Source organism: Aotus nancymaae, unplaced genomic scaffold (genome assembly GCF_030222135.1).
Source record: "Aotus nancymaae isolate 86718 unplaced genomic scaffold, 86718_ANA_hifiasm-v0.15.2.pri h1tg000003l, whole genome shotgun sequence".
Lineage (NCBI taxonomy): Eukaryota > Metazoa > Chordata > Mammalia > Primates > Aotidae > Aotus > Aotus nancymaae.
This window is the reverse complement of record NW_026988414.1, coordinates 8,192,254-8,218,432: the sequence shown is the minus strand read 5'-3', so window position 1 is coordinate 8,218,432 and position 26,179 is coordinate 8,192,254. Positions and strand designations below refer to the sequence as shown.

Below are 26,179 nucleotides of genomic sequence, written 5' to 3'. Positions count from 1 at the left end.
GTTTCACCGTGTTGACCAGGATGGTCTCGATCTCTTGACCTCGTGATCCACCCGCCTCGGCCTCCCAAAGTGCTGGGATTACAGGCTTGAGCCACCACGCCCGGCCTGTTTTTTATTTTTGACACAGGGTCTCACTGTGTTGCCCAGGCTGGAGGCAAGTGGTGCAATCTTGGCTCCCGGCAACCTCTGCTTCCTGGGCTCAAGCAATCCTCTCACCTCAGCCTCCTGAGTAGCTGAGACCATGGGCACACGCCACCATACTCAGCTGATTTTTTATTTTTGGCAGAGATGGGGTTTTGCCGTGTTGCTCAGGCTGGTCTCAAACTCCTGAACTCAGTGATTCAAGCTAAAGTGATTTACTTTAGCTTCCCAAAGTGCTGGGATTACAGGCGTGAGCTACTGCACCTGGCCTCCAGGCTCCTATTCGAATGGTCTGTTGGACCTTTCTTCCCCACATCCCACAGATACTTTAAGCTCAACATGTCTGAAATCCAGGCTTGTCATCTAGGTTCCTGGTACACTGCTGCTTGCTAATCCCTTTCCCTCCATCAAAAGAAGAAAGGATCTCAGGTCACCCTTAATAGTGGCTGAGAATACTGGCTGGGGGACAGATGATCCATCTGTGTGACTGAGATTCAAATATTTGCCATGGTTGTTGAATTTCAAGATAACTCTGGAAAAAAAAAGCATAGGAGGCTTTAAAACCTTTCCAAGTGTTAGTAAACAAGACAGGGGACAAAGAAGCCCCTGAAATCAAGTACTATACTTCAAAGCCATCAGAGAAAAGAAAATAAATTATTTCCCTAAGCATAATAAGATACTTAGTACCAGACAATGTGCTAGAAGCCAGTAATAAAGCACAGACCAAGCAAGATGTGGTCCCCATCTACATGGGGCTTATGATCTAGTTGGAAATAGAGATGCTATCAAAATGTACACATGAACACCCCATTCAAACTGCCCCAGGAGCTGTGACAGAAAAGAGCAGAGTGCTCAAGACAGAATGCCAGGGGCCTGAATTTAGATAGAAGGAACAAGAAACGTTTCTCAGGAAGCAACATTTGGAGCTGAGACTTGAGGAAAGAATAGGTATTCACCAGGCAAAGACGGGGAGCAGCAACAGCAACAGCAGAGCAAGGGCAGCGGAACAGGAGCCGTGGGCACATTCAAGGAACTGAAAAGCAGCTTGGCAGGCTGGAGTAGAGGAGACTGGACAAGTTGGCAGGGGCCAAAGCATGGATTGGATCCTTTTGCATTCCACTTGCATAAGACTTTTCTTTTGGTGGGGGACGAAGTCTCGCCCTGTCACCCAAGCTGGAGTGCAGTGGCGAGATCTCGGCTTGTTGCAACCTCCAACCTCCCAGGTTCAAGCGATTCTCCTGCCTCAGCCTCCCAAGTAGCTGGAATTACAGGTGCCCCCCAACACGCCAGTTAGTTTTTGTATTTTTAGTAGAGATGGGGTTTTGCCATGTTGGCCAGGCTGGTCTCGAACTCCTGATGTCAAGTGATCTGCCTGCCTGAGCCTTCTGAAGTGCTGGGATTACAGGCGTGAGCTACCGCACCAGGCCTTGCACAAGACTTTCTAACCCTCCATCTACCCCTACATCTTCCAGACTCCAGGAAGACTCAGAGGCTATTCTCAGTGAGCTTCTTGCCTCTCCCAAGTTGCCTCCCCAAATCCTGTCCTATGGCTATCATTCCTACCATCGCCCTGACCGTTATCTCTAGACTGAGTTAAGAAGGATGGGGGTTATACCCATTGCCAATGTCCAGCAAAGTATCTGGCACAGAGGCAACGTTCAGTGAATGATGATGCTGAAAAAAAAAATAATTGGGTGATAGTCTGGACTAAGAAAGGAAGAAAGAACATTGATTGAGCACTTACTATTGCCATGCACTGTGCTAAAGTCCACATGCCTTCATGTTCAATCCTCATAGGAAGCAGTGAGACCACATGGACCAAAGCACAGATTTGAATTGATCAGAGAATCAAACTTTAATGTTTATTCTTGACATTGAAAATGAAAGGAATAGGGAAGACTGAAAATGAAAGGAATAGGGAAGACTAAAGTTTGTATAAATGTAGTATCACATTTTTGTCAAAGGTTTGCCATTTTTGCCTAATAACATGAATTATATATATAAAGTATCTAACTTTACCTATAGAAGTTTACTCAGATTGTGGAACTAACCTATTTGTCTTTATTTTGTTCCTCATCTATCAATGGTTATCTTTTCTTGGTTGGGAGGAGGGGTTTAAGTGACAAGTGGAAAGGGACTGATAAAGCAAATGCTATGTGTCAGTTCTTGCTGAAGTGTTACATATGCTCAGTGATCCTACCACTAATCTTATGCAGATATTATCACCCCCCTATTTATGGACTGCAACTTGAAAACTGAGTAAAATTAGTTTCAGGTAGACTGGTGAAGTAACTTGCCTATCTCTCTACTCAAGAGAGAGAGTCTCAATCTCCATCCTTGTTTGATTAGCATTCTGTCCCAGGGTCATAAGCATTCACACAGCTAAGATTTTGTGCAGTACTAGCCCTCATGATGAATGCAGATAAAGCCTCTCTCCAAGCTCACTTCCAACTGCAGCAGTAGAGTGAAAGGTTTGTGCTGTCCTGTTAAAGGGCCTTAGGGAAGGGTAACCTCACCTGCCAGTTTGCCCAGGACATCTCAGTTATGCCTATGATTTCTATGAAGTCACAGTGCTCTCTTTCAGTCTCAAAAGTTTCCTGGATTAGATGATATTAATCACCAGAACCTTTGAGGGAAACCACGTCTTGTCTGGAGGGCAATAAAATAATAGTTGTTTCAGCTGCCTTGTGATGAGAAATTGGGGAATGGTTCTAGAATAGTGAGGGTTTATCATTCAACTTTGGGTCCTTCTATCTACAGGAAGGACTTATTTACATTCTGAGACTTAATACAGTATCAAACATCATCAGTTACATAGAAGCATCAAACTGTTTTTCCTCATACTACAACAGAAAACATTTACTGAACTAGATGAATTCAGGTATTATGTATACATTATGGCTACTTTTCCTGCCAATTCTACAAAGTTAATATTAATATTTTTTCATTTAACAGATGTAAAAGATGAAGCCAAAAAATGTAGTCTTTGCCCAAAGTGTCATATCCAAGGTCAAATCTCATATAACATGGGGATATTTGCCTCCTAACTTTAAGTTAAACATTAAAAAAAAAAAAAAAAGGCTGGGCACAGTGGCTCATACCTATAATCTCAGCATTCTGGGAGGCCAAGGTGGGTGAATCACCTGAGGTCAGGAATACAAGACCAGTCTGGGCAACATGGCAAAACCCCATCTCTACTAAAAATACAAAAATTAGCCAGGCGTGGTGACACATGCCTGTAGTCCCAGCTACGCAGGAGGATGAGGCAGAAGAATTGCTTGAATCTGGGAGACAGAGGTTGCAGTGAGTCAAGACTGCATGACTGCACTTCAGCCTGGGCAACAGAGTGAGACTCTGTCTAAAAAAAAAAAAAATAAGAATTTAATATTTTAAGGGGTAGGGGAATATTTCTTAAGACATAAATAATACATGAATAATACAAAGTATTTCTAGCTTCATTTAATCTGTTTATTATAGCAGATACATTCTAAAAATCCAAAACTATTTCTCAATTTGCTAGGGGTTTCGATCTCCAGAAATGATAAGTATATGACAGGTTGGAAGAGTGCTCTGATAAAACATGTTCTCAACACTTTACAGGTTATACCTCTAAAACTAGATACTGCACAAAGAGGCAGCATGTTCGATATACACTCAAATATGAGAATCCTAAACACATCTGCTTACGCCTCTGCTAGGTAAGATGGGATTTAATAAGGGTATGTCTTGGATTGTCCTACCTAGCTGAAATTCTGAGCCCAAAGATTACAGTATGAGGACTATTCAATCGCTTATTATATATTAGATGCTTGGTCTCTTAACAGCCATGCACAGTACCAGGTCCTAGAAATCTGGACACGAAGTTGGCAAGAATCTCTGACTTTCTGCCTGGGAAAGGGAGAGGACAGTAAACAAGTATAAAGTGTTTTATGTTTTCTGATAGAAGCCTTCCTGGGAGATGTAAAAGACTCCTTAAAGGAGGTAGCATTTAAACTGACTTTAGAAAAACGAATTAGTATCTTCTAGACAAACAGCGTAGATAAGAATATTCCAGGGATAAAAGCTCTGTGAAACAACATTGTATCACATAATTTATGTAAATAATCTTTGATAAGATCAATTTTAAGAGATTTTCATTTTACAAACACCTTTTCATTTCTACCTACCAACCCCCACCTGCTATATGCGTGTGCGCGATCTCTCTCTCTCTCTCTCTCTCTCTCTCTCTCTCTCTCTCTCTCTCTCTCTCTGTCTCTGTCTCTCTCTCTCTCTCTCTCAGGCTCACAGTCTGAGCATGTTATACCACATTTGAAATCTGAAACTGACTGAAGTTACACAGTTTGAAATTATGATAGCCAGAGGAATCTTTACTATACTGTATATGTATTTTAAAAATGAAAGCTACCACAGTAATACAAAATACTAGATACAACCAAAAGGGCTCATTTACAAGGACAGTGGTCCCATTAATAAATTTCTGAAGTTCTGAACATGGGAATCTCAACATATAGATTTCACAGTTGGAATAAAAAAATAAAAAGTAATTATTTGAAACTCCTTCATCACCATTTAAAGGGTTTTTGTTTTCAGTACATTTTAGAACATAAATATTCAGAAATTGTTTCTATCTCTTCTTCCATATTCACTTTTACCTTTGTGACTTCTCTAAATTTTGTCCTGAAACAGTGTGAGTTTAGAAAGGGAAGCATTTCCAGAATCCTTCTTGGGATTGGTCTGAAATTCTAGAGGCAAAGGTTATCATACACAACCCTAACACCTGACAAAGGCACCAAAACAGGATTACCTTGCTCTTTATTTAAATCTTCGCCCAATAATAGGATAGATGATATAATTATTAGTAATGATTTGGTGCCAGCTGTTATTCTAAGCACTTGACACACTTTAAATCACAACACCCTCACAGTTACCATAAAAGGTAGTTACTATGACTATCTCTACTTCTAGATGAGAAAATCAAATCCTTAAGTGGTAAAGCCCTGTAAATGGCAAAGCCAGTATTCAGACCCTAGCAGACTTGCTCCAAAGTCCAAGCTCTTAATCACCACTATCATTCCTCTGCACTCTCCTTTCTAGAAGCTTAACTCTTTAGCAATCACATCTCTGTATCACATACCTCATTTTGTTCACTGAGCCCCTCATCTGTCCTAGCTGCCCAAAGGGGCTCTAACATTGGCCATAGCCATGTCTACATTTGAAGAGTGACAACGACACAGACGTACAAGCAAGACGATGTATGAGTGGATACTCCCATTGCTCCCTAAGAGCTGAGGCTGAATTGACTAGAGAAGGTGATACAAGGAGTAGAAACAGAAGTATACCGGGGTGGAAGCCGCAGGACAACAAGGAGAAAACTATTCCAACCAAAATCCAGTTTGGACAAAAATAAACCAACAAACAAACAGACAGACAGACAAAAATAGGAGGGGAAAAGCCAAGCAAGCTGGGAAATAATGAGGCATCCTATATCTGGACTGTAAGGGGAGATGGCAGGCGACAAGACTAAGGGCTGGGTCAAAGTCAGACCGTGACCAGTCTTAAATCCAAGTTAAGAGATTTGGAGTTGATCTTGAAGGCACCAGGGAACCATCAAGAGTTTTGACTAAAGAGAAATTATGTGATTTGATTTAGGTTTTAGAAAGTCATCTCAGGCCATCTTAGAGAGGGTGGTGATTGCAGGGTCACTGGATTGTAGACCATTAGGAAAAGTCCATGTGAGAGAAGCTTTGAGTGTGAATGCAGAGGGAAACAGATGAATAGAACAGACTAGAGAGCAGTTTAGAAAGAATAATGAACAGGACTTGCAGGTGCATCCAAGGAGCAACCAGGACTGATTCTATGAGGCTAAGAGAAGACAGAAACTGCAACTTTCAAAAGCAGACATGGTCCATTTCATTATAATCATAGCATAACGTACTAGAAACAAGACCATCCAATAGTACTCAAAGACAAAAATTTAGTGGGGCTTTTTGGGAGGCTGAATAAACCCAAGAGAACATTGTCATAAGAATGTGTAAGTAAGGATTGCATAATTACCATTTCCTGGAGTCAGATTCAAATAAGTAGTAGTACAACATAGCTGAATAGCTTGGCGTGCTTTCAGAAAGAATGGCTCAAAAAGAATTTGTCTTTTTAATGAGTTCCTTCTACATAACTGTAACAGCTGGGGAGTGACCAAATTGGGAAGAAATCTTCAACTTAAAAGAAGAGCCTTAAGTCAGAAAATGTCTCAATTTTTCAATTGAGTTTGGCTAAATGTTTAAGGTTGAAATATACTTTCATTAAGATGTCAATTCAACCCCATCCCATTCTTAAATTCACCCTTCTCTGGAAATAGAGAAAAACTCAGCATATGGGTATTACAGAATAGCACCTCTTACATACAAAGAGGTTTTTCTGAGGTAGCTCATACCCATAATCCCAGAACTTTGGGAGGCTGAGGGAAGAGGACTGCTTGAGGCCAGGAGTTTAAGGTCAGCCTGGGCAACATAGTAAGACCCCCAGTTCTTAAAAAAAAAATTAATTAGACAGGCATGATGGTGCACACCCTGAAGTCCCAGTTACTCAGAAGGCTGAGGTAGGAGAATTGGCTAAGACCAAATGTTTGAGGATACAGTGAGCTATGATCACACCACTTCACTCCAGCCTGGGCGACAGACTGAGATGAGACCCCAACTCTAAAAAACCAAACCAAACAAAAAAGTGTTGTTTCTTCAGCAAACACTTTTAAAAGCAACTTGACATCTGTCCAAGGTAATATATTTTACTTGTAACAACACAGGGAAAAATAAGAGGCAACCTGTGATAGATTACTTTTTTACCCATCTGTGAACCTATACTTAGAAAACATTTAAATCAGCCAATTGTCAACAATTTTAAACATATACGAAGAAGCAGATGTTTAAGCTGGGATGCATTTCTACATCTGCAATCTATCAATGAACCTCAGAAATCTGTGGCATTCATGAACACTGATATCCACTTCAAGAAACCCACTTCAGCAGAGCACGCTGTGGCTATCATGCTAACAATCAGCTCTTAGATCCAAAGGTCTAAAGAGATTGAGAGTTTATACCTGCAGATGAGAAAATTACATTTCCACCTACATTTCCAGACTGCCAAGTTACTAAGAAATATAGAAAGTGAGCTTTTTGAGCAAGAGGTTGAAAAACCCATGAACCAACAGTGGCTCTTAGAAAAGCACACATCTGGCTGGGCATGGTGGCTTACACCTGTAATCTCAGCACTTCAGGAAGCTAAGGTGTGAGGATCACCTGAGGTCAGGAGATGGAGACCAGCCTGGCCAACATGATGAAACCGCATCTTTACTAAAAACACAAAAATTAGTCAGGCGTGTTGGTGCATACTTGGTAATTTCAGCTACTCAGGAGGCTGAGACATATGAATTGCTTGAACCTGGGAGGTGGAAGTTGCAGTGAGAAGAGACCCTGCCATTGCACTCCAGCCTAGGCAACAGAGCAAGATTGTTTCAAAAAAAAAAAAAAAAAAAAGAAAGAAAAGAAAAGCATACATCTAAAACAAGCCTAAAAGATGATCTTTAAGGGCAGCTCCAAGACTTTCCACTTGCTTCTCTATATCATTTAACTCTACTAAATTCTATGGCTTCACGTCACAAGGAACAAGAAATTGCAGGAATGTGATCATGGTGGCACCACCACCCAACAGTTCTAGTTTTCAGAGACATTCCCACTTTCTTGTGGCCATACCATTATTCCACAAAACATCCTAGACATGCATTACTCTATAGCCTACTAGGCAGTAAGTTTCTTCAAGGGACAGATGGAATCTACTTCTCTCCTCCTCTTTACCTGCTACGGTGTCTGGCTCAAAGTCTGCATATAGTATGCTCATCAATCTCTCAATTAATACACAGAATCAAACTCAGTCTCCCAGACTGTTTCTGCTGCCAAAAATAGACATGACAGGGAAAGAGTCACAAAATATAGTCACTTGTAACCATAAGTTGCTCTTTTTAAGATCAGATTGTGGAACCATTTTAAAATGTGATCCATTTGACCCTAATAAAAGTCCTTTGGATGAAAGTCAAATGAATTCACAAATTCTGTTCCATGGTATATCATGTCATTAGAAAGTTTCCAGGATCAAAGGTGACCTCACCATTTAAAGTGGATCTAGTTTGAATAGAACCTGTGAGTAAGCTGGAAGCATGAGAGCAAACACTTTGGAAAAGAATAAAAAAATAAATAAATAAGAAAGCTCAAAAGTTTCCAAGAGAAATGGGATGCACCCAAGTTCAATTCCATTCTTTGTGAGTTTGGTGAATACAGGGCCCCAAGGACCACAAACCCAAAACCTCAATTCCAATTTGAAGACTTATGGTTTAAACAAGTCACTGTCGAAAGACTGGCAGAACCTTTGTGGAATCAATGTCACATTTTAAACAGGCACACTGCTGCTTATGTTTCTCTGCCTAATGATATGAAAAAAAAATCAAAATTTATCATTTGTTTTACACTTTCTGTAAATATTATACATGTGTGTCATATTATACAATGTTGGTATAATGTGGTTTCCTTTCATAATAACAAAAAATTTAGGAACTAGATTTTATCTATAATTTTCTTTTGAAATACTATTCTTTCAATGAATCAGGGCATGAATTAAGTTTTACAATATAAATGTTTTGTCTCTAGCTTATCAAAATTTTGAAGAAAATAACATGAAAGTTTTCATACACCGGAGCTCTTACCAAAAGAACGAGGCAATCTTCAACATACAAGTTGCAAGTCTTGTTTAAATACTATCTCTACTGTCTCTCTAATCAGAATCTTCCAAATGATTTACATTGGTTATGTTGTAAATAACTGTGAGCTTAAGAAATGTTTTCTATGGAGCATACCTCAAGCATGAACAGATGAAAACTCCATATTTAAGCAATTACATGCAACTCAGAAATGCCAATTTCCATCACAATTAGCCTGAGTTATGCAACATATTTTTGTTCCTTTTTAGTATATAGTTGGTATATGTTTTTATAATTTGTTTAACTGCCTATAGTGAAATTTTGAAATCACACAGGCAATATAAAACCTTAAGAGAAAGGGCAGCTTTTAATTTTTCCCAATGTGCCATGTTTCTACTTTGCTTATAGAGCTTGTACAAGAAACACTGTTAGTTTCTATATAAAGATTTCCATAAAATTTTTATAGTTTCTATAAATGCATAAAGATTGTTGGTTTCACTATAACACTCTGTTTCCGCACTAGTGGAAAGAAAAATTACCTGCAACTCTAAACAGCAATCTACATACACAGAGGTGGGTAACTGTGCCTGGATCACTCTTTAAAGAGCTCTAAGAGGCTCACTGTATTCCATCAAAGTGTGGATGAGCGCATTGGAGAAGCAACTTTTAGCACACTCAACTCTAATTGCCACTCTTAGCAAAAACAGACTATGAAAGTACAATTGTGAGGGCAAATTATTAATTCTACATGTTTTAGTATAAGAAGTAATCATATTACAACCAATACATTTCAAAATGGTAAGTGTAATACCTACTATACTTGACACATTACAAGACTATTTATGGAAATCTCTCTGATAGGCTATTCTCTCTTAATTTCAACCCATCCCATACTAAACATTATAATTACTAAAGGCTCATGTTTTTTAATCTGAAAAAAAAAATCATATAATGTTTTGAGACCAAAGATGGGATTTTGATGAGAGTGTTGGCAATAATTTGCTAACATGTTAATTTAACTATTTTTTCCTCCTTTAATTCAATTAGTATTAATTAAAACTGAACTAATCACAATAAGTAAAGTTTTACCAATTATTTCCATAATTATGAATGAAGACAGTAAACATAATAGAATTATTATAAACCCACTTAATTAACTACCAGGCTATTTTCAGCAGGGAAAGATATTCATTTTTTATCTTATTTTTAATGTCTGATTGATATGTTAATATCTTTGAAAACACAATTTCTAGAAATGAAAGAAATACATTATTGTTGTGCTTCAGTCCTTTAACAAAATTTTCCAATTGGCTTTTATTAAGAGCCACATTACCTAAAGTTATAGTAAGAGACTGAAAAGAATCTAGTCTAACCTACACAAATCCAAAGTAACTCAAAAATTACATCTGTAATTTAGTAATCTTAACCCTAAAAAGAAATTCTAAACTACTTTATATTATACTTTAAGGGAGATACAATTTAAGAAAATTTCATAAGTAAGCCGTTATTAATTTTTTAAAAAAATACAGAACTATTTTCAAGTCAGGATCCTTCCAATGGTGACATTTTAGTATTTAAACTAGCTAAGCATTAAACAAAAGCAGATGAATAAATAATATGAACTCTGAAAAAGCCCCGATTTTGCCTGGCTTTTTTTTTTCTTTTAAAAAATACAGGCAATGCATGTCTTTCAGGAATTAACAAAGCCTGTATTTCCAGGTTTAAAGATAGCAGGCTTACCAGATTTTAAATGAAATATTGAGTGCTACAGTGATTTAATGGTTTTAAACCATAGATGTTATTGTGGTCTGAGGGTGTCACAGACAACTTAAGGAGGAAAAAAAAATGGGGCACAGAGAAATCACTTTGTCAGTAATTACAATCAGGCTGCTCATTACTTCTTCCTTCTGTATCAAGACCCTTATTTACATTTCAGATTACATTTTTTATGAAACGGTAAGATCTATCAGAGCTGAGAGGACTGAAATAATGAGGGGAAAACATTTTAATAAAACGTGTTGGGTCTGCATTACTTCCGTGACAGAAAGAAAGGCTTCTTCTGTAGTGATGGATCATTTATTCTGCTTCTAAACGAGAAGCAAAAAGATGAAACTGATGAACTTTTACTGCCCATTTGTCTTTAGCAGACAATTAAGACAGAGAAGATCAAAATGGATTATCATACCACGCAGACAACTGGCCCAACAGTAATACATCTCCGGGACCACAGATTTGTAACTCTCTTTTATCCCTCCCCTTTCTTCTTACTTCTTTTTCCACTCTAAAGGCAGTGCTAGCTTTGTGGCTCAAGGAGAGCCAAAAGGCTGGTCATCATTATTCAGTCACAGATGTCAATCTAACCTCCCTTTTTTCTCAGTTTCTAAAGCAGTGAGCCACAATAATTTGTGACAGATTCTTTTACTGTAAGGTACAAAGAACACACAGAATAAAACATCTAGCAGCAGCAAGCATCTCTGATCAATGTGCTGGTACATGGGAAATACACTATATGTAAAAACAAGCACTGGTAGTTTAAGCGAATGAGAAGAAAAACTGGCGGGGGGGGGGGAGAGTGAGTGTGTGTGTGTGTGTGTGTGTGTGTGTGTGTGTGTGTGTGGTAATAAGTGCTATACTTTGTGGTGAATTATCTCGAATATCCCTTAAGGATTACATCATAAATGTTTTAATACTAGAAATGTTGTCTAGATTAAGTGCATATCCAGCATTTAAGGTTTGTATATAATAGAAATATTTCTAAGAATTCCTTTATAATAGTTATACTGTGGGAAAAGATAATTTAACAAATGTGGAAAAGAAAAAACTAACATTAGAAACTCAATGATAAAAACATAAATTAAAAAACATGCAGTTCTCACTCTCTTTCCCAGTATATATAACTCTCAAATAAATTTCTGGGAATTTGGAGGTAATGTCTCCAAAACAAAGTAGATCCTTCATTAATCATTTCTTGGGTTATAGAAGGCGAAAACAAAAAATCATATGTGTCAAGTTGGAAGAGATAAATAAATCTCTGCTAAATGAGGCCAAGATGTGTGTGCTCTTATAAGTCTACCTTTGATCCATGAGGACCATTCTCCAAATTTCAAAATGATGTCACTGATCTAAACAAATAAAACAAATACTACTATACTATGTGCACCTTTAAAATAACTAAAGCTGTCATTATTTTTTAGGTTCCTACTATAATTCTAATTATTCCAACTTCAATCTATGAAATACTTGTAACACCATCTAAAGCAAAGACAACTACATTCATAACCATAATATCTAATCAGTCAACTGAGCTCTGTATACAATGATGGAATTGGTAATAGCCTATATTTCTCTCAGTACACACATATGTATGAATAGTACATGTATGCATATACACACACATATATATACATACTCTCCTCAAACACACAAAATTATATGTGTACTCAGGAAAATAGACATGTAAAGATAAATACCAAATTGTTACAGTGGTTATCTCTGTGTGGTAAAATAACTGAAGATTTGTATTTTCTTATCACTTTTTTGCTTTATTTTTGCTTTATCTAAAGTTTCTACATCTTTTGTCATGAACATATTACCCATGTAGTTTTTTAAAGTTATACTAAAAAAGAAATCATGTTGTTCAAAAAATTTCAGATATAGTAAGAAACTATGCTGAAAGGAATAGATCCAGATGGTAACTATGTTATTTTAAGTTTTCTCCTATAAAATTCCCTCTCACTGAGTAATTCAGATCATGGGACTACAAAGGTTATTTACCTACACACAAGATTTTAGAACAATACTTTTGTTAAAATCTATGGACTCAAGTGTATTCTAAATAATACTTTAAGATTTTCCAGGCTTTCTGTATTGTTTAAAGAAAGGAAATTCACTAATGAAAATGTCCTATAATCTTTGGATTGTGTAGTTTAAATCTAAAGAGCCCAATCTCATAGAAATTTAAGATAAAATAAAAATTTAACTCTCCTGGTAGAAGATGAAGCAAGAGACAAAGTCAGAAGATTTTAATATTTTTTAAAATCTTATTTAAAAGTCTTGAGATCAAACACAAAGCAAACCATACCAGTTCTCTTGGGTTCTTGTACTATAAGATCTCATTACAAAGCATCTCATTATACTGATTATCCAGTTCTATTCCTGGTCACATTATGTCCCCTTTATTCATAAAGATGTATCAGATACCTTGCTCTCTATACAACAAGACACACTGCAAAGGTGTTACTACCACTGCACTGAGTATTTCTAGTCTGTTGTACTTATCCTCATTCAAAGAAGTTTAATAAAAAAAAAATTAAATAGATGTACCTAAGCAACATGCTTTTACTGTATATTTCACATGTGAAAGGTTTTATAAAGTTGTCTCATTCAGTGTAATCAAGAATGCTTTTATTTCAAAACTGCTTTAAAAAGTATACCAAATTGCATATTTGAACTAAAAATGTAAGGTGCCCTAAAAAAGCTACAAAACATCTCCAATATTTCTCAAGATAGAAACTAGAATCCTGAATGTATAACCTAGAACTAATTATAAAGAATACAGCAACATCAGAACTTCAGCATTATCTTGTAAGTAAAATTGTTCCCCATTGTATGCTTGCAGAATGCCGTCAATTCAAGATGGTAGAGCCAACTGGCCAACCTTAACTCACTACCATCATCAGCACGACCGTCACCCTTAAGTCCATTTCTGCATGTGCAGTTTCTCCTTCCAGTACTACCATAACACATAATTTCATCATCTATTTCAAATTCCAGGAAATGTTATAAACTTCCCTCCTCCCCCTTTTTTGTTATACTGCTTCTTGACTCCTGAAATAGCATTTTTTAAAAAAAGTTCACAGGCAATCCAAAAAGGATTTCCTAATGAAGTACAGACTGTAGCATTCCTCAAAGTAAAAAGTAAAATTTGTGGCAAGTTTTCTTCTTTGTTTTATGTACATTTTCTCCCTGAAGGTAAACACCCCAAATCTAGCAGCAAAATTTTCAGTCCTACTTCAATGTTTTACTTTTTGTCTTTGGTTCCTAATTACTGCTTTTCTTCCCTTCTAAAAATTCATTTATCTCTTTCAGTAAAAAGAACAGTAATAATATGTTGAACAACTCTGAAATAAATTTTGTCATGTAAAAAATTAATTACGCATTCCGAACCTGGTCACTGTAGTCCTCCGGGAATTGCCTCTGCACCTCAGGATCTGTAAATAATTGACAGATAATATTAATTGGCTTTGGATTAGTGAGCAAGCAGAGGATCACACATTAATATTTGATCAGAAGATGATAGCAGCCCTGGCAGGGGATCCAAGGGGGGCAGCTGAGGCTGCTATGTTGATGAGCACAAGGAAGGACTCAGCAAGGCACTCCCATTACCCTCCTCCAGAAATATAAAAAAGAAAAATTTTAAAGACCTGATGCTACTGTTAACTTTAGACTATTACCTAATGCAGAAATCTTGCCAGCTGCAAATTGCCCTCCATATATTTTTCCAGAGAAAATGAGTCTTAAACCTGCTTGACTTTTCTTCTCTAATCAGAAGCCTCCTTTGCATAGTTAGAGATGTGGGCTTGATAAACCACCTTAAGCACTGGTTTCAGAGTGGGGAAAAAGGAAGAGTGAGAGAATTCTTTCAAGGAATAAATGCAAACCTCATCACTTTAAAAAATGAAATATATCCTTCTCAAAATGCTTATACACTGTTATGAAAATGCAGATAAAACTAGGTGAAGTTTTCTTCCAAACAGAACCAATGCTTTCAGCTTGTCAGTGTAAACAAAATATCATAAAAAATTATGTTCCAGCTGACATAATTAAACTTGCTCAGAAACTATAAAAACACATGGGGGAAAATACCTTTTATGACCACCTATTTAAAATAGAGTTACTAAAGGGATCACTTCATTCTTAAATCATAAGCAAAATGATCCAATGCCATCTTCTGTAAGTCAATACAGAAGTGAACAAATGAAAAGCTATTAGCATTCCATTTACTATCGATTAGAAAAACATTCAATCATTTGTAATAAGGAAAAGATCTGATTCCTCAGAGACATGTTAAGGGAAATGATCAGAGGTCAGAATAGTATCTATCTGAGAAATCATGAATCAATTCAAAGGCTTATGGAAAATCATAGATTTGAGGGTCTCCTGTCTAACAGTGATCACAATATATACTGCCCATGGCTACCTTTAACCACCACACTAAAACACTAATTTACATCTCTGTGAAAGTGAATCTGTGTAAAAGTTAACTACAGTTCATTTATTCAGTGAAGATTCAAGAAGGGAAAAAACTAAGGGCTTATTCACAAACTACTAGGATCCTAGAAATACCAGTTTTCAAGTTACAAAGCCATTTTGTATTATTTTCTAAAACCCAAGACTAACAACAAAAGCAGGAATATTCAAAGCATTATGCCAAAAGTAGAGCTCTCAAAATGAATGGTGAAAAAAAAGTTGAAACTATCTGCAAGTCATTTCAACTCTTGATGTGTCTTCTGGTTGGCTTAAAAGCTGGGAATCAATATCTTTCTTCACCCTCACCTTCAACTACTGGGAAGGAATCAATGATGTGTCTAGATTAACTAGGGAACTCCTGCAGTACCAATTCAGGGCTTCCCTGACAGGCAGCAGCTACTTCACTTGACCTGTCTTTGGCCCAAAGGACTGAAACTGCCCAAGGACTCAGCCCTCGTGAGAGAGGAGGTCAGCGGGCACCAAGAGTGTGGCAGGAAAAGGACTAGGCCGGTGGAGAATTTGCCAGCAGGAGACAAAGGGGCAGCCTGTTGCCTAACAATCCTCTACCAGTGTGCAGTGAGGGGAAAGGGAGGTGAGCAAAGGAGAATAAAGGGCCTAAAAAAGAGGGCAGTGGCTATAATTCCTAAAACATACATAAATAACTTAAAATTTGGTCCAGAGACCCAAAAAAATGCAGCTGTAAGCCACTGAGGGATATAATAAAACAGAGGTTGGGAAAGCCACTAAATCATCTAAGGCTTATTCTTTTTCTTCCAATTGACATGTGGTTTAACACTTACTCTTCAACTACCAAACTTCATACAAAAATTACTCTCAAGCCAGTTGTTAATATCATGCCGTCTTTCTTGCTTGTTTGCGCTTCTTGGGAACTACAAAATACCCATGAAAATAAAACCAAAGACTACTTTTCTATCACCATTTTGTGAAAGACTATATGTCAGAAACCAAAATTTGCAGTATATTCTTCAATTTTTAGAAATACCACTCTTATTCATAGGTGGCAGATGGTTCTTAAATCTTTTCAGTCAATTATATTAATAAGAAACCACAATAAAAAACTCGTTTTAAAAATATTTTTAATATATACATCATAGAATGGAAAAAAGCATGGGAAAAATCAATGAAAAGAAAAAAGTCAAGCTGTCTTAACACATTGAAGATAAAGATGACCATGGAATGCCAAGATGGAGGCCATTCATACTGTCTCAATGGAAGGCAACATAAACACCATCAATTAAATTCCTTCAATTGTCCTAAGACTCTCTAAAATAAGATTACTGGGTTTTAACAGAGTAACATTCCAAGATAATACATGCATTATTAGTTACAATGATTCAAGCATACAACTTTCGGTTTCATTAGGGCCCCTAACGTTTACAAAAAACAAACTTCATGGGTCCTTAACACTCACCAAAACAATACAATACTTTTTTAAAAAGAAAGAAAAGCAATGCTTTTTAAAACCAAGTCAACCTATAAAGTTCCATTCAATTAGCTCAAAGATTCAGTCCAATAGTTCATAAAACTACGAAAGCCATTTTGGAAAGATTAACACAAAAACTGCAAATAATTTATTTGAATTTTCTTAAAATGTCTAACACCAGAGGCTGAAATATTTTTTCACATTGAGTCAATCACAATGCCATAATGTCACCAAAATATCGACATTAGAAACATCTGAGTTAAAAAGGCCCAAATACAATCTGCTTTTCTCAAGCAACACAACACCCGCCTTACTAACAGTTTCAGCATGGCACATGTACAAAACCTAGCACCCTGCAGTTAAGCAAACCGCCTTTAAATTTTCTGTCTGGCAGCAATCCACTTGCGTGTCTGTATGTTTTTACAAGTACTCTATGTATTTCATTGCGTCAGCTGCATTTCTTTGAGTTTTAAATGGTCTGGGAACATTTTATGAAATGTTCTATATCTTTATATGGAAAATAACATACACTGGAAACTGTTCATCGGTCTAATATTTATATATCTATTTATTTATCCACCATTCAATGCTATAATTGCTAATGTTCCAAAACACCTTCTTATATTCATAAGTTCACCATCAAATGCAGTGTCACCAAACAGCTAACTTGCAACACAAAAATCTGCAGGGAAGGGTACTACCAGGGAAGAAAGTAACGTAATTTGATTAGGCAACTGGCAGTAAGAATACAGTTATCAGCATATGTCGAGCTTTTTCCTCACGAATTGTCCCATTGACAGAAAATTAAGAATCTAGTGGTACACAGCACGCTCTTCTTTCCTTATCCTTTTCTCTTAACAACTTTCTCCTGGTTTAGGCAATAGATACTTACAAACTTAAAAATGTCATCAATTCCCAGGAAAAGACTTTTCAACAGGAAAAAAATATTGTACTTAAAATATCTTGCCAACAATACAACAAAATATTGTATTTAAAATATCTTACAACAAATATTGTATTTAAAATATCTTGTACACCAATGTGCACTCTGACAGAGTCCACGCATCTCTTATCCAAAGAGGCAGGTGGCTCTCAGACAAGGTTTCATATCATGTCAATGTGATGTCCCAGCACCATGGCCATAAAACAGGCTGTCCCCACAGAAACATGTGCATCACTTCCCCTGAAGGCCACAAGAAGTATTTCCATATTTAAACATAGACATTTCACAGTATAGAACTCCCAAAACCACAGTCTCACTCAGGCACAGAACATGACCATGCTTAAAACGCTATGTCTTCACAGCAGGAAAAAAACTGATCTACCAAACAAACATGTCTAACTTTTCTTCTTTTAAGAAAGGCAAATTTTTTTTCCCATCTCAATAGTCTGTTTTCTAGTCTTCTACTATATATACTTTTAAATCTTTAAGATATACCAGACTACCACAGAATGTTTAATTAATAGAATAAGAGTGTGGGCAAGACTTACTGGAAAGGTGCTATAAATTATTTTACACAGGCTCCAAAACCCTGAGTTCTGCCTTAGGCTTAAAGTTCCTAGAAAACGTGGTAGATAGATCTTTTACAACAGAAATGCAAAATAATTCATAAAAGTACTGTGGTTATGTATGAGGGCTCATTTGTACATTGGTAACTTGTATGTGTGTACACACACACACACACACACACACACACCCCTCTTACCAAATTATTTTCCTGTTTCCCTCTGTCATATCAATGACTCCATTTAAAGAGTCAAGGCATAACATATTTTTAAACTGATTATTAAAAAATACACCGACTTCATTTTGTACAAAATACATAACAACTGCATACTAACTAAACGCCATTGTCTTCTATATGAGGATCTCTTTTAGGACATTTAAGAGAAACTGCAAATGCAGCAGTTAACACTGGAATCTACATTGCTTTCACTTTTAACATGTTAGGTACTCAAGGCAGAAAACATTCCATTTAATGCCCGCTGAATTTACCCAATCACTATCTCTGGGATATTTCAGTCAATAAGAGACAAAATATTGAACATATTTAAAGCTTACAATTACAAAATCTGCCCTTTAAGAAGCAGAACTTTAACATTAGCTATAAACCATATAATCTCATTGTTCAATTTCATGGAGTTTGAGATACTATCTTCCTCTTCCCACAACCATAAATGTTAATCCAAGCTGTAATCAGATTTAATTTTCCAGATGAGAAGATGGGAATATGCTGCAAACAGGATAATAGTCCACTACACTGCTCTTTCACTAATGACATTTCCAAATTTTATACACTAAAAATGTAGACTTCCAGAAAATAGTCTAAGAAGTTGTACAATTTGAGAACAAGCTCAAATCTTCCCCAAAATACACCCAGAAATAAGCTTTCTTTTAAAGCTCAAGAAGAAATTTTTTTGTATTATGCATAATTAAAGTTTCTTGATGAGATGACTGCAAACTGGACTGCATTAAATATAGCATTCCAAGGACACTGCTAAACTTACTAAAGTTACAAAAATTCAGCTTCATTTATTTTACATTGTAGAATACCTGACTCATTAAGGTTAGCATTTTATAATAAATAAACACAATTAGTCTAGTAAATTATTCTGTTTGATTGTCAAAATTTACTTCTTACAAATAATATATTTTTGAAAAGAATGTTTGAAATGTTTTACAGAGTTTAAAAATCACCAACATGTTTTCCTTTTTTTAACAATGAAACAAAAAGGTTTGTTTTTCCTTTTAAATTTTTTTAATGAAAAATTACTTTTCAAAAGAAATACTGATTCTAAAATAAGAAGTCTAATTCACAAATTAGAGAAAAAAATCATTTTGAAGTACTATAAATGCATTTATTTGGATTTCATGTATAATGAAATTTGTTACTTTATAGAGAGAGAAAATACATATATTCTATATAGAAAATATATATATATATTCTAGGTAAAACTTTTTGCTTTAGCACATGAGGACTGTAAGACATAAAAACTTTAAATCATCCTAATTTTTTAACCATTAACCTAGTCTAGCATTTTCCCCCAACACTGGCATTTAAAATATAACCAAATGTAATTTCACAGCAGTCAGCCTGATAACATAGGAACAGCTAACCATCAACATCCATAATAAAAACATAAATAATATTATTCAAGGAAAGAGAGCAAAACCCACCTCAGTATGGCAAGCAATGGAGCCATTCACATGCCAGATTCCTCCTCAGACTAACATATTCTGCTTTTCAGACATATCCTGCTCCGATGTGACTATTTATGCATAAACAGCAGACACTGACCTATTGTTTTCAGTTGTTGAAGTTATGAATGTAGTACAGTTACCAATTAAGTGAATCAACAAGTCCTAAATGCATCAGCTGTTGTACAAATAATGAGTCCATTGACATTATACAGTAAAATCTAGGGAGTTTCATCTTTCTTTCTAGAGAATACGGATGGATTTTAACCAGCAAATGCCACTACTTACTGATAGTTTGAAATATTTTTCATAACGTCATCTACAAAAGGAATATTAGTCTGATCCTTAACCAAACTTAAGCTACGGGAATCCAAAAATCAAACGTAAATAAAATTCCAAAGGGAGCTTTAAAATGCAAAAGCAAGGACAGGGTGTGCTGGAGGCAAAAAACAAAAACAAAAAAAGGACATATTCACTTACATTTACCTTTTTCTCTACTGAATATCTCAGTTTTCAACTTTCATTATTAAATTTAAATATTTGGATTTGTAAAAAATTACTTCAAAATTATTGGAACCAATTCCTAAAATCTACCAAATTGATAGATAATTATAGATGAATTATTTTTAATGATTATAATCTCAGGCTTCCATGTAATTTTTCTATGAATTAAGATTCATTTTATCCCACTTTTTTGAATGAGTAATCTGAAGTGTCACATTTTTATGCCAATATGAATAATTGCTTTATACTTTGCCTAAAGGACAGCTGTGCCCTTTATGTATTACAAATATGACATCACTGCATATGGTCTTCATAAACAGATATATCATATCTGTCAAATTTGGTGAAAAGAGATAACTTATTTATTCAAATATTAAAAAACTATTGATGAAAAACACTCACTATTTGTCAGGCACTGTGATATGTATTTTAAAGAAAATTTCTGATTTCACCTCCCTGACAAAGCTATGCTATAGAGACTATCAAGTCAATTTTATCATTGTTAAAGAAAGCAATAGGTTATCACTTGTCCAAAGTTAGAAAATTAGTAGTCACTCGTGGAACAAATGCTCTGACGTGGCTCGCCCTGTTAATAAATAAGCCACAGTCCTCACCCTCCAGGAGTTTACAGTCTAGCCCTAATGGAGAACACAGAGAATTAAACGAGCAGGTACCATGGGGCTTCATAAGTATGATACTAGGAATTAATCAGCACAGGGGCAACTGGCCTTGTCCTAAGAGGGACAGAAAAAGCTTCCAAGAAGTAGTAGAGCCAGGGGTAGAGTCCAGAACTATATCAAGGCTCATCCCATGACACCGCACGCCCACTTCTGAAAAGTATACAATATAGTGAATAGGTCTGTTGTGAGGCCGAGTCCCATGTCTGTCTTAACTTTGTCTCCTACAAAATGTCTAACTGTTATAAATACCCCACCAATGTTTGGAGTGTAATAGAATTAACAGAACAAAATAAACTCATTAAACACCCTGTCTCTCCAAGTGGATAAAAGGCCAATTTCCAAACATCCAAATGAAAACAAGCCTTTGAATGCTACAGACTTCCTAAAGATCACATTGGCATGTCGTAAGCACACAATAAATATTAGTTGTTGTTATATTATTAACCCCAATGGAGAAATAAGCAAGCGCTATAAATTGGATGACTACAGATGTATAGGTGTTCCTCAAATTGGAAATACATGTGTTCCTGAAATAAACTTTTATAAACCCAATTAAAATTTTCCCACTGCCTTCTGCTTACTTAGAAACATTATAACTTTATCAGAAACTAATTTTTCTCTACATTGTCAGCAGTTCCAAAATCTTTAAGCTACTGTTTATTTGCCTCCTGGCATCTGTTTTGCTAATGATCTGTAAACATCAAATACACTAGGGACTCTCCCAGATTTACAGAAACCCTGAGGTGAATCTGTATAAATTGAAGGACCCTTCTGCTAATTCCTTTGCTTTCTAAGTTTGCATACTGGGTTTCAGAAACAGAGTTCCACTAAATATTTTTGCAATAACAATTATAATACTACCAGCTACCACTTATTGAATGCTTAGGTATAAAACTATTGCCATAGGCGGCTTAATTATCCTATTTAATCATAATGATTCTTCCAGGTAAGTAGATATATCTCTATTTAATAAATAAGAAGAGTGAGGCTCATAATGAACAAATTCACAGAGTTAAGTAACAGAGCTGGGATTCAGCCTGAATCCATCAAACTCCAAAGAATTCAACATGGGCTTTCCTTTTTGGCTTTATTTATTTATGTCCTCCTGTTGATCTGTCTTCTAGTCATTACTGTGACTCAACAATAAGAATACATCTGGACAAATAACTAAAACATGTTGTCATAAAACAGGCCTTAGCAGATTATGAATGAGAGCTTTCCAATTTATTTATTTATAGTGCTTTGCCAAGTTCAGGATATAAATAAAATGACTCCAAAGTAACTAGCACTCTATTCAACTAGAAAATACAGTATTTAAAATATGAATCCATATTAAAAACTTAGAATAAATTTGAAAGCTAGAGTTATCCTTGTCTCATCTATGAAAAAAAAATCTTGCTAAACAAATAGAGCAAATAAGGACACAGAGAAAATGTTTTCCTACTTAAGAAAAACTGTTTCCAAGTACCTCTAAACCATAATGAGAACCCCAATGCTGGAGTTCCCATTCCATACAGGATAGATAACGCGGACACCTCTGCAGGGGAAGCACATGCCCAGCAAACAGAGCCTTCCTTATACCAAAATCCTGCCTCCCCTACCCCACCCTGCTTCCAGGGAACAAGTCACTGCTACCCAGCCCTTATCTGGACCATTAGAGAAGCAACGCCTATGTCCTTTGAGACTTTTTTTGTTGTAGTAAAATATACATATAGTTGACTATTTTGACCATCTTTACCTGTACCATGTTGTGACATTAAGTACATTTGCATTGTTGTGCCACAATCACAACCATCCATCTCCAGAAATTTCTCATCTTTCCTAACTGAAACTTTGAACCCATTAAACACCAACTCTTCGTTATCCCCTTCTCCCAGCCCCTGGCAACCACCAATCCACTTTCTGTCTCTATGAATGTGACTACTCTAGTTACCTGATATAAGTGGAATCACTTAGCATAATGTCTTCAGGGTTCATTCATGATGTAGCATGCGTCAGAATTTCCTTCCTTTTCACAGTTGAATAACATTAGTTGTATGTAGATACCAAATTGCTTATTATTCCATCAATGGACACATGGGTTACTTCTTCTACCTTTCAGCTATTGTGAAAAATGCTGCTATGAACATGAGTGTACAAATATCTATAGAGTCCCTGCTTTCACTTCTTTTGGATATATATCCACAAGTCAAATTACTAGATCATATAATAATTCTACATTAATTTTTTTGAGGACCTATACCATTTTTAATGTTTCAAGACCTTTATGTTGTAAAACTACTTAACAGCCTATAATCCTTAGTGTCGACATTAAGGCCAACCCAGCCAATTTCATCTCTATGTCTTAAATATAAATACCTAAACCTGGCTAGCTTAATCATTTAACTTTCCCACAAAGCTTGACATGCTCTGTTCACTTTTCTCTTCTTCCCACTGTCCAAATCAGGTCCTTTCAAAAGATGCATTTAGGCATCACTCTTATAAATGTGCCCAATTGTATATTCTTATATGAATGACACTTCTTCAAACTTCGAAAGACAAAGAACTATGTCCTCCACCAAAAGTGCACTGAATTTTTAATGAGGTTGCCACAGGAATAGCAAAACCGGCACACTCACATCCATGGCTCCCCAAACTCATGAAACGAACTTGCTTTTGGTGCTCCTGGTCAGGCAGAAGCAAAACTTGCAACCTCTTCTAAGTTCCCTTCACATCTTTACCCTCTTACTGCAACTGAATTCTCGCTTCCTCTGGGGTCCTTTCAAGAGTGGGATGTTTCTTCCCTACCTCTCCTCCCACTGTCCTGGAGGTGGGAGAGATGGTCTCTGTTCCTTAGAGCTGCTTCCAGACCATTCACCTTCTTTACTGTCCAAAACCCTAGATTTTAATCTCTGGTCACCAGACCATGCCCTCCTCCCTACCACCACCACCACCACCACTCTGCTTTGTTGTCACCTACTAATTCCAGAGTTACTCCTCATCCTTGAATTCTTGTGGCTTATACTGCATTGCCACTCACTTTAACACCACTCCCACCACAGTCTTCCTGATTTCACTATTCACACAGATGATCCTTCCAAATCCCTGAACTCTTGATTCCTAGGCCACTCCCCAACAACAGTCTCATCCTCTACTCCTACGGTCACAGCCTAAACTCTACCACTACCAATAACTGAAACCCCCTTAGTAATCGCAAATTTCAAGCATCTCAGTCTCCAACCATGATCCACTTCCTCTCTTTCCATTCATCCCCTGTTGTACTCTTCTTTCTTCTGTCCCACAGGGATACAGAAATAAGGTAAGAATAAGAAATAAGGTATCCATCTTTCTACTGCCTTTTATCCACCTCAGGTCTACACCATTCTCCTTACAGAGCTTAAATTCCATTGTTCTAACTGTTCTTTATGCACATTCTCAACTCCCTTGTGCCTCTCTGTCATCCTCTCTCGGCAAACTCCAGTCCTTGTAAAACCCAACTATCTGCCTGCACCCACATAGCTGACAGGGGGTCCATTTTCGTAGCTGTTTCATGTATAGTTGGAAATTCCTGACACCTTATAGTTTAAGGTATGTGGCTGGAGAAAAATACACAGCTATGCTGATTAATCTCACCTTAAATCTGTGATTATTAACCATAAGTGAGCTGTAATGCAACTCAGTAATTATAACACATTTTCCTTCATTCATTCACACTTTCTCTCTCCCTCTCTCCGTGGTGCCTATTTTACATTTTCTCTTCTTCCCTCAAACCTTCTCTAACCTCAATTGCCACTGATTTCCTTACTTGCCACTTCCCTGAGAAAACAGAGGAATCAGAAGAGAACTCCCACAAGCCCCACTACCACCTCTATTCTCTCACCACCTCTGCCCCAGACTCTACCTTTGTCTTATTACATGTGCCCCTTGCAAAGGCCCTTTGCCACTTGTGAAGGAGGACACCATCCCTCTTGCCAACTCAGACAGAGCTCCACCAATCCTCCTGTTTTATTAATTTTACCTCTCTATAGGACCTTTCCCATCAGCATAGAAACATGCTGTTATTTCTGCAAATAGTTTTTAAAAGGTCAAGCCCACTCTCCAACAGCTACCACCCATTTCTCTCCTTCTCTTTGTAACTATATTTTTTGAAACACTGTCTATACGCACAGTCACCACGTTGTCTCCTCCAACTTTCTTGGGCCCATGACAACCAAGCTTTCACCTTACTGCTTCTCCGAAACTTCCACATACCAACAGCCACACCAATGACCTCTTTTACTGCTAACATTATCAATCTTTAGTCTTGATCTACAAGCACCATTTCACACCCTCAATTGCTTCCTCCTTGATATGGTTTGGCTGTGTCCCCACCCAAATCTCATCTTGAATTTTAACTGCCACAATTCCAGCGTTTTATGGGAGGAACCTGGTGGAAGGTGATTGAATTATGGGGGTGGGTCTTTCCTGCACTGTTCTCGTGATAGTGAATGAGTCTCATGAGATCTGATGGTTTTAAAACTCAGAATTACCATGCACAAGCTCTGTCTTTGCCATCCATGTAATATGTGACTTGCTACTCCTTGCCTTCCACCATGATTGTGAGGCATCCTCAGGCATGTGGAACTGTAAGTCTCATTAAACCTCTTTCTTTTGTAAACTGCCCAGTCACAGGTATGTCTTTATCAGCAGCATGAAAAGGACCGATATACTCCTGGAGTCATTTTCTTTCTTCAGGTAGCTTCCAGGGCATCCCACGCTCCTGCCTCTCTGGCTTCTGCAGGCTTCTTGCTGATCTCTCCCTATTGAAGGGTCCTAGAACTCAGTCCTTGGACTTGACTGTCTTTCCTTTGCTGATGCTTTTTCCATTCCATCACTTCAAATATGCATTATCAGCTTTAAATTTATTTCTCCAGCGCCTATCTCTTCCAATTCCAGACTCAATCTGTCTACTCAACATCTCCATTTGACATCTCAAATTTAACATGCCCAAAACTGAACTCCTGATCTTTCTCTCACATCCCAGAGCCAATGCATCAGCCACTTCTGCCAACTAAATCTTCAAAATGCATTCAAATTCTGACCATTTCACTCCATCTCCACCACTAGCACCCTGATTTAAGCCACCATCATTTTCCACCTGAATTAACTACCAATAGCCTCCTAACAGGTTTTCCTGCTTCTGGTTCCAATTTCCTGTAGTCGGTTCTCAAATAGCAGCTAGAGGAATCCTGTAAACCTCA

The 26,179-nt window shown here is 36.9% G+C and overlaps 1 protein-coding gene across 7 annotated transcripts in view; it reads right to left on the bottom strand.

Annotated features, from left to right (window-relative positions):
- DENND1A (DENN domain containing 1A) overlaps positions 1 to 26,179 on the bottom strand; it is a 536,105-nt gene that overhangs the window by 383,690 nt on the left and 126,236 nt on the right. For 6 of the 7 annotated variants that reach the window (XM_021674025.2, XM_021674026.2, XM_021674028.2 and 3 more), the window contains exon 3: positions 14,051 to 14,094. The exons of the other annotated variant lie outside the window; for it this stretch is intronic. In XM_021674025.2, the coding sequence (XP_021529700.2) occupies positions 14,051 to 14,094 (44 nt within the window). The remainder of the gene's footprint in view (positions 1 to 14,050; positions 14,095 to 26,179) is intronic. 7 annotated transcript variants of the gene reach the window in all.